General features: G+C 37.3%; 2 protein-coding genes across 4 annotated transcripts in view; one reads left to right on the forward strand and one right to left on the reverse strand.

The window, feature by feature from the left end:
- The first annotated feature begins 1,551 nt into the window (after positions 1-1,551).
- Positions 1,552-3,361, forward strand: LOC108834438 (heat stress transcription factor A-2). 3 transcript variants are annotated; one of them, XM_057006541.1, is made up of 3 exons: positions 1,552-1,975; positions 2,233-3,008; positions 3,162-3,361. In XM_057006541.1, the coding sequence occupies exons 1-2, from the start codon at positions 1,667-1,669 to the stop codon at positions 2,965-2,967; spliced, it is 1,044 nt and encodes a 347-aa protein (XP_056862521.1). In that variant the 5' UTR covers positions 1,552-1,666; the 3' UTR covers positions 2,968-3,008; positions 3,162-3,361. The 3 variants fall into 3 exon arrangements, with proteins under 3 accessions (XP_056862521.1, XP_056862520.1, XP_056862522.1); XM_057006542.1 differs by lacking the exon at positions 3,162-3,361 and adding an exon at positions 2,054-2,060 and having other exon boundaries at positions 1,863-1,975; positions 2,212-3,147; XM_057006540.1 differs by lacking the exon at positions 3,162-3,361 and having other exon boundaries at positions 2,233-3,147.
- Positions 3,362-6,425: 3,064 nt separating this feature from the next.
- Positions 6,426-9,353, reverse strand: part of LOC108834439 (uncharacterized) — a 3,924-nt gene continuing 996 nt past the window's right edge. The window contains exons 2-11 of the mRNA XM_057006263.1: positions 9,205-9,349; positions 9,052-9,119; positions 8,907-8,984; positions 8,721-8,833; positions 8,573-8,632; positions 7,989-8,090; positions 7,376-7,910; positions 7,103-7,308; positions 6,852-7,015; positions 6,426-6,724 (exon numbers count right to left, since the gene is read on the reverse strand). Coding sequence (XP_056862243.1) covers positions 6,589-6,724; positions 6,852-7,015; positions 7,103-7,308; positions 7,376-7,910; positions 7,989-8,090; positions 8,573-8,632; positions 8,721-8,833; positions 8,907-8,984; positions 9,052-9,119; positions 9,205-9,349 — 1,607 coding nt within the window. The 3' untranslated portion in view covers positions 6,426-6,588. The remainder of the gene's footprint in view (positions 6,725-6,851; positions 7,016-7,102; positions 7,309-7,375; positions 7,911-7,988; positions 8,091-8,572; positions 8,633-8,720; positions 8,834-8,906; positions 8,985-9,051; positions 9,120-9,204; positions 9,350-9,353) is intronic.

The following is a 9,353-nucleotide window of genomic DNA, read 5'->3' on the forward strand; positions in this document are numbered from 1 at the left end:
TTGAAAAGTTATATTGTCTTTTGACTTATGAAATTATATTTTTATTTCTAAGTCGAATTTAATAATTTGCCGTAAGAAATTAATCTAATTATTTATATAAGTGTTATATATGCAGATTTATTATGGTGAATCAAGTAACTAACTTTCCTTTACTATTTGATATTTATTCAAATGATTTTAAATATGGTAAATTAAGATTATTTGTGATAAACTATTTGTATTTTTTTGACATCGATAAACTATTTGTATAAAGTTTAATTGTTTCTTAAGTCTTTTACTTAAAGACATAACAAATTTTCCACAAAATATGGTAACCATACGGATTCTTACCCAATTAATATTTTATTTTATTAGTAGATTAAGTAATTAAGTTAATATCAAATATATTGTATAATGAATGTGCATATTAAATGGTAGAGCTATGAATAAGTCCAAAATTTAAGTGATAACTTTTATGGTAGATAAAAATAGAACTCTATTTTAATAGAGTAGATATTTGTTCTTAACAGTTTTTTGTGGCATTATTGCGTTTTGCGAGTTTTAGCTTACGTTACTTCTTGGTATGGTGGTTTGAAACTTCTAAACCCCCATTCATGTTATTTGTTTTTTGGCTTTCTGATGACCATTTGAGTTCGTACCAGTCGGATCTGCTGCCACCAGAGATATCACATTATGGGAACTAACTGGTCGAGAGAAGCTGGTTTCAAGGCCATTCAAAATATGGGATATGGCTAATTGCTCACCTCCCCTTCGGGTTTGTCGTTACTATTACTTTTTGTAGTTTATTTGTGTTCCAGTCTCGTTTGTGTTAGTTATCTGACTAATTGGTTGCGCAGGTTCAAGGTGAATGGAGAGCCAACCACCCAGATATGGCTGCCCATTGTGGACAAGCAAAACAGCTTCTGAGTCAGTTTGACTCGTACCAGATTCAACACATTAAACGGGTAACCCCCTTTTATTTAGCCTCATTGTTCTGATCCACTATGTGGTTAACAATCACATGATCCTTCTTTTTTTTTGCTGTGAATTAGCACCGAGTTTTATTTTTGTGATTTGGAAAGTTTTGGTTTCTTTGCCTAATACATTCCAAGGCAATAAAATTTATATGTATGCTTTTCTTTCATTTTATAAAATCCAGTCATTCAACATTTAAAAAAAAAAATTATTTGGAAGTAGAAAAAAATAATTAGAGTAACAAGGGTTCTTAACCTTTCAAATCACAAAATTAACTACTTAATAATTCTTAGGAACCCTTAATAGTCTCTTTTGGATGGAGGTGGTCTAATAAGACCGGCAAATTTTAATTGAGTGGACTTCTTTTCCGTTATTATTAAATGGTAAATTACCAGGCCTTGTAAACGTCAGAAATGGGCTAAAGTGTATTCTATAAGTTGTCATAAACAAAACAAAAAGGCCTTTTGCAACATAAAAGGTTCTAGAGTGGTGACGAAGTTTCTGGAAATCTTGTGTCCACGTGGTTAGACAAATGGCAAAGAACTTTGAACACAAATGTCTAGAACCTTCTTCTCCTCCACTTATATACAAATGTCAAGATCAAACTCTCTATAGCACTTCCACAAACTTCCCCAAACCTAAGTACCTAATCTTTTTCAACGAAACTTGAAGAAAGAGAGTCAGTTTACTTCCTTTGGCATATGGATTAGAAATGGAACAACTGAAAGTGGAATTCGAGGAAGAGACGGTGACCTACGGTGGTTCAGGGGCGGCTTCTTCGTCTGTCGGATCGTCATCGTCACCGCGACCAATGGAAGGGCTTAACGAGACAGGGCCACCGCCGTTTCTGACAAAGACTTACGAAATGGTGGAGGATCCGGCAACGGACACGGTGGTGTCTTGGAGCAATGGTCGTAACAGTTTCATCGTTTGGGATTCTCACAAATTCTCCACCACTCTCCTTCCTCGCTACTTCAAGCATAGCAATTTCTCCAGCTTCATTCGTCAGCTCAACACTTATGTACGTCCCATCTTCACTACCTCCTCTGCTTCTTGTTCCTTTTGTTGTTTTCTAATCTCAAATTTGAATTTCCTTTAGATGGGTGGTTAATCCTCGGCTTAAAAGGTTAGCTCTTTGTGCTTTCAGAAGACTAAAAATTTGAATGGGTTTCTCAAAGTTTGCTACTTTGTTACATCAGACCTACCTTCTGGTTTAAATGTGACAAGAATCTATAGAATATAAACGTATCACTGAAGAAACTTGACACTGTATTGCAGGGATTTAGAAAGATTGATCCGGACAGATGGGAGTTTGCGAACGAAGGGTTTTTGGCAGGGCAGAAGCATCTCTTGAAGAGCATAAAACGAAGGAGAAACATGGGTTTACAGACTGTGAATCAGCAAGGATCAGGATCAGGTATGTCTTGTGTGGAGGTTGGGCAATACGGTTTTGAAGGAGAGGTAGAGAGGCTAAAGAGGGACCATAGCGTACTCGTAGCTGAGGTAGTTAGGCTGAGACAGCAGCAACATAACTCCAAGAGTCAAGTTGCAGAAATGGAGCAACGTTTGCTCGTTACAGAGAAAAGACAGCAGCAAATGATGACGTTCCTCGCCAAGGCCTTGAACAATCCAAACTTTGTTCAACAGTTTGCGCTAATGAGCAAAGAGAAGAGAGGTTTGCTCGGTTCGGATGTTGGTAGGAAGCGGAGGCTCACTTCTAGTCCAAGTTTGGGGACCACTGAGGAGAGAGTGTTGCATGATCAAGAGTTCGATAGAATGAAGGATGATATGGAGACGTTACTTGCTGCAGCCGTAGACAATGAGTCGAGTAATTTGGTGGCTAGTAAGGATGAGCAATGTTTGGAAGCTATGAATGTGATGATGGAAGATGGTCATTTAGAGCCTGAGATATATGTGAAAGTGGAAGATTTGGTAGCTTCACCATTGGATTGGGGCAGTGAGGATCTACACGATATTGTCGATCAAATGGGTTTTCTTGGATCAGAACCTTAAATATACTGCTTTCAGCACTGTCTTGCGCGGTTTAAGTTGTGGTAGTTGCTGCCACTCTATTTACTTGTTGAATTGTTTCTTTTGTTTAGTATTGGACTATTAGTTAATGTGTGTAGTGTTGTGGGTTCTTTGTACATTTTGTTTTCCTGTTCTGATGAATAAAAGACCTCTGATTTGATATGTTATATCTCCAGATCTTAGAAGCAAACATATTCTCAACCTTCGACTCGGACCTGCAGTTTGAGCATCGAGCTTGTGTAAAAGAGACAAGACCTGTCTGTTCTTGCTTGGGAAGGGTGTTGTACGCGTGTGCATATGTAGCCTTGTATATGGTAAATTTATATAAAATTTACTTTAAAAATATTGTATAAAAAATAAAGTTATATTTTCAGCCTTCAAACAATTTTCTAAATTTTTTTTTAATTACATAATTTGTTTACTAATAAAATAATCTTATTTTAAATATATTTTAGGTAAAAAATCATTTATTACATAAAAATTTAATATTTACGTTGGAGAATCTCAGGTCTACTATTTGGTTGCAATAAAATTATGTTAACTCGATTTTATATCATGATTTAGCAATCTAAACTTAATTATGGTTATAAGAAGTTTAGAGTCATTATAATAGAAATTGGATGAACCAAAAATTTTATTTTCAAAAATTAATAAGTGGAGAGTCACCACTAAATTGAACAAAATTCATAGGAGTCATGAGAAAAAACTTATTCTATTTTCAAATCATATGTTTCCAGCTTGCTCTGTTTTGGCATATGAAAATTTATTGGTTACTCTAATCAAATCAGGATGAACCAAGATGTAATGAACTTTATTTTGAAACATTAATCACTGGAGGGTTACCACTAAATTGAACAAAACTCACAGGAGTTATGAGGATAAACTAATCTCACTTTCAAATCATATGCTTCCAAGCTTGTCTTGTTTGGAAATATGACAATTTCATTGTCATTCTAATCAGACCAGGATGAACCAAAATGTAAAGAGTTCTATTTTGAAACATTGATCAGTGGAGAGTCACCACGAAGTTGAACAAAACTTATAGGAATTATGAGGACGAATTTCTCCCACTTTCAGGTCATATGCTTCCAGGCATACCCCATTTGGAAACACGGCAATTTCATTGTCATTCTAATCAAACCAGAATGAACCAAGATAGAATGAGCTTTATTTTGAAACATTAATCAGTGGAGAGTCACCACTAAGTTAAACAAGACTCATAGAATTCATGAGGACGGATTTATCCCACTTTCAAGTCATATGATTTCAGCTTGCCCCGTTTGGAAATATTGCAATTTCATGGTTATTCTAATCAAACTAGGATGAACCAAGATGTAAAGCGCTTTATTTTGAAACATTAATCAGTGGAGAGACAATTAAATTGAACAAAACTCATAGGAGTTATGAGGACGAATTTATCCCATTTTTAGATCATATGCTTCCAGCTTGTCTTGTTTGGACATATGACAATTTTTTTGTCATTCTAATTAAACTAGGATGAGCTAAGATGTAAGGAGATTTATTTTGAAACAATCAGTCGGAGAGTAACCACGAAGTTTAACAAAACTCATAAGTCATGAGGATGAACTTATCCCACTTTCAAATCATATGGTTCTAGCTTGCCCCGTTTGAAAATATGGAAATTTCATTGTCATTTTAATCAAACCAGGATGAAACAAGATCTGAGCAGCTTTATTTTGAAATATTAATCAGTGGAGAGTCACCACTAAGTTGAACAAGACTCATAGAATTTATGAAGACGAACTTATCCCACTTTCAAATCATATGCTTCCAGGTTGCCTTGTTTGGACATATAGCAATTTCTTTGTCATTCTAATCAAACCAGGATGAACCAAGATAGGCTTTTAACTTCCAGATCCTTACTTGAGAAGGAACCATGGTCCAACCTCTTCTATAAGTCCTTTAAACAAAATAGAAGTTCTCTGCATAAGGGGAAACTTCCATTTTTCTTATTATGGAAGAGTTCATCCTACTTCAAGCCGACATCTACATCTATAAAAGGGGAGTCCAAACCCTAGAACAAGGGATCAACATTTAAAGGTTAAGAGATTAGAGTTTAGGCGACTAGAACTAGGGTTTATACACCAACGTTGTAGTCCCGAATCAAACACTCAATAAAACATCTCTCCTAGCCTCGATTTCTTATTCTTGATTCAAGTTTTCTAGTGTTCCGTAGTACTAAAATGACCCTACACAAAAATACCATAACAATTTCCAGGGTCAGCGGCATAAGCGATAAAGTAGCCGTCGACGCGCTCAGAAAGACACTTTGGTACAAGTCGAAGTTCAGAAAATGGATAACTCTCGACAAACCGCGCACGATCCAAGATGCTCTTCATAAGGCAACCGACTACATTATCATCGAAGAAGAGACGAGAGTCTTGTCGCAAAACCCTAAGCCGACAAAATCATCTTCGAGGGGCCTAGATCAAAGGCCAAAGAGAAAAACTATCGTTACGACAAACAAGTCCATCACGAGGGGGAAGAACTCTAGGGAGCTCATAACCATGCAATCAACTCGGACCATGGTAAGTTGCATAAGGCGACGAGAGACAGAGCTGGTTGGTTGGTGGTGATCTTTTTGTCGGTGTGAGCTTTTACTCAGGGCACATGAACGGGGTAATCCAGACGATCAAAATCTTGAAGTTTATGACCACAAGATTTTCTCGACGAGATCAAACGGCGAGCAACCAAAACGAAACGAGTAATGGAGCTTGGACTTGAGACGTTTGACGAGAAGAAGTTACTGACAAGATTGCCTTCATTGTATGTCGGGCTCGATGTAGGCCTATTCTTGTTAAAATATTGACCGATCATGGTAGGACCATAGATATTTCATAATCAAAATCTTTAGTATAATGATTTGAACAGCATAGACCACTAATTATTTTATTTGTTTTGGTTACCGAGCAAAAGAAATATAGTAGGTCCCAGCTCACTTTTTTTTTAAAAAAGTAAAAGTGACTAAAATGTGCATTTACTTGTTTTCTGACCTGTCATTTACTCATTTTTGAGTAAAAGTGACAAAACGCAACTTGATATTTTGTCATTTTTTTGTGATGAGTAAAAGTTACTAAAAAGTCCAATTACTCGTTTTTAGAAAGAAAAATGACGACAAACGAATAAGTGACAGACAAACGCTCAAACGATGATAAACGGTCAAGCAACAATAAATAGTCAAATGGCGACAAGCGCTCAAGTGGCGACATTCAATTTTCTTTGAAGATACTTCTCCATATCCCGTGATGGACGCTAACTGCTTGATCTGAAAACGGTGTTGTACTGGAAGTAAATATATTGCGCTTGTGAAATTAGGAGAAACCTTCATGTTGAGTTTGAACTGAATGGATGATGAGTAAAAGAGATTTAAATGATTGTAGCTGTACCCGGTAAAAAACTACCTACGTACTCTTAAAAAGGATCTAGCCAATTGTAATTCTATAATAAGAGGTCATATGTACATAGAAAAAAACAAGTGATGTAGTGTTTCTCTCTATAAAGAAACTTTTTATATGATAATTTGGTATAAAAGGCATGATGTAATATATGATAATTTGGTATAAAAGGCGTGATGTAATATTTTCAGCGCATGTCATCTGCAACCTGTGAGCTCCGAACTGCCCAGAAAGACGATGGTTTCAACTTCTTGTTTGCCGCTGTGAAAAGCCAACCCAGCTGTGTTTCACACGTTGCACAGTTTGCAATCGTCCATGCGTACCTAAGATACATACAAAAGAGTTATTATGGTTGATGACTTGAAAAATACGGATCTGGCTGTGACCAATTAATCTAGAGTAAAAGTGAGTGATACGTATAGTGGCAAACATTAATGATAAAACTCTTACCCAGGAAACCAGCTGTCTTTTAGAACTGGTCTACCTCTAAGCGCTATGTCATTTGCTTTGTAAAAGGTCATTATCTCATGCACATAGCCATGTGGGTTTACATAGGCACCTAGAGGACCATCATTAGAGATAATCAACATGTCACTTCTTCTTGCTATAACAGTCTGCAGTAATATGAAAAAACGTATCACTAAACAAATACAGTACGGAGAGGAAGTAGAAATGATATTTTACCATGTTTTTCACATTACCTGGCAGTGTTTACATCGAACACGATCAAAGCTCTCGAGCAATTCTATTTCTCGATGCAATCTGTAGGAGACTCCGTCAATCTCCAAGAGCTCTTGTCTAATTGACTCGGAGACAGGAATTTTACTAGCGATGAAAAAGGATAAAATATCTGGTTTATTCACTACAGCCTCCATGTTTGGAACCCCAACGATCTGCTTCCAAAGATCTGCATATCATCTTTACATTAGCAGACTGTTAACGTTTGTGCCGCTTGTAGAAAACGATACATTTACCAGCTGCTCTTTGAGCAAGATGATATGAGTCGTACATCCGATACACCCAGAATGGCCAAAACGCTCTTGGGGCCATACGGAATCGATTTAGATCAGTCTTTTCCCGGAAACTTGTCAGTCTATAATGCTTTTGATCTTTCCTTTGTGAAACAGGAATCTTGCCATTTGCAGATACGTTTTTGTCATCTTGACCAGAACATCCAATGGACTTAGAGCTGTATGAATGAGATGCACTAGATTGGATATTAGATGTGCTGACTACTTGGTCATCATCAACACTCGTCCAGTCATCCATAATCGAGTCAAGTGCTGAATAGTGAAGTCTTTTCTCGGACAGAGTAAGACCACTTTCAAAACTTTCTTCAGAATTTGCTTGTGACTGTTGTTCGTCCGTATCTCTATGAGGTGTAAATATAGACATTTCACTAGAGTCAGACCGATCTCGCAGGTTGCTTATCGGAACCAGCTTCCCAAACGCATCCCTGGGAGTCCTCGAGGGCACATCTTCGTCAACAATATGAACCTCTCCGCAAGGCTGCAAGAATAATTTAATAAGGAAAAGCTTTTTTTCCGCAATACACAAAGATGTATATATACGAGGGATTGTCCTTACGAATCCTTCAACGTCGGTCCAGCGACGCTTTAAACGAAACCGTTGTTGTCCACGAGTAATAACATTGAATGAGCCGTCACTGAGTCGACGGTACTGTCGTATCTGTTATTACCACCGAGAATAGTAAGTTCCATAGCAAAAAGATGAAGATCAAAACTTTTCTCACAAACAAGACTTCCCAACTTCCTAAATATCAAGATCCCTGTCTCAAGCATAGCTCCGGAAACATTGCGTAAACAATCATTAAGTCAATATTTTTTAGGTAAGAAGTCAATCGATCAACACAGATTCCAATTGTAAAATGTATTTTTTTTCTTCAGATATGTTAGTGGCTAAACCAATCATATTTGATTCCGCATCTCCACATACAAAACTCTTATTAAGTTTGATACTATCTGACAGGTGGAATTGTGCTTGCAGTTTGCAGATGTTATAAGAGGTCCAAAATGCTCTAACCTAAATAATACTGTAACAAAATAAATCTAATTTTAGGAAAGCCAGTCAAGAACCTAAAGAAAGCACACCCAAAACCTGAAGCAAATTTTTGAGATAAGACCAAGCATCTAACAGAAACCTATATTTACCTCTGCGGTTGTACCCACAGTGGCGTACTTGAACTGATGACCTTCTCTGTAAACACGAATCTGAAGATAAAAAGGGATAAAATGTGGTTCTGAACATGACATTTAAAAGAACCCAAGACAATTAAAGTAAAAAGATAAAGTCACCTACCACACCTATAGTACATGGCGCATTAGTTTGGTTCAAAGCTCTCTCAACAGCAGCCAAGAAGCTAGACTGGATAATCCTAAGGGGAAGTGTAGACTCTGGAAATAGAACCACTCCTGAAGTATTGCATTGTCATTGTTAAATGGAAATGGTACTTTCGGGTTAGCAAAACTCTGTTTATGAGAGTACCTTCAAGATAGAAAAGGGGGAGCTTCAAAACGGTGCCTCCATCCACAGAAGCAATTCTGTTTTGAGTGTCTTCAACCTCTGAGTAAACTCAAATGTGAGAAATGCAAGAAAACAGCAAAGAAGAGAATCAAATATATATATATACCGCCAAGATAGGTGTGTAGAGAAGCAACGTCTGGGTTGAAAATAAGTTCATCAGCACCGAGATTATCACTGCCAAGTCATCGAGTGCTGTTTATAGATTCGCTATCTAAAGAACGAACTGGAAATGGAAAGAGGAGGAAGAGAGATTGCTCACGAGAGACGAGTGTGGGACTGGGAGGTGACGCGAAATGCAGCGAGATCATCATCGTCATCTTCGGAGGAATCTTCTTCGACTTCCTCCACCTGCAACTCCTCGAAATCAAGCTCGCGAATCAGCTCGATCTGTAGCCTCTCTCTCTCTAG

Source organism: Raphanus sativus, chromosome 3, assembly GCF_000801105.2.
Source record: "Raphanus sativus cultivar WK10039 chromosome 3, ASM80110v3, whole genome shotgun sequence".
Taxonomy (NCBI): Eukaryota; Viridiplantae; Streptophyta; class Magnoliopsida; order Brassicales; family Brassicaceae; genus Raphanus; species Raphanus sativus.

Bases quoted from the DNA above. Each gene is read 5' to 3' on its own strand.
- LOC108834438 (XM_057006541.1), top strand. From the start codon at position 1,667: ATGGAACAACTGAAAGTGGAATTCGAGGAAGAGACGGTGACCTACGGT. The intron at 1,976-2,232 runs GTACGTCCCATC...ACTGTATTGCAG, and splicing joins TTCGTCAGCTCAACACTTAT to GGATTTAGAAAGATTGATCC.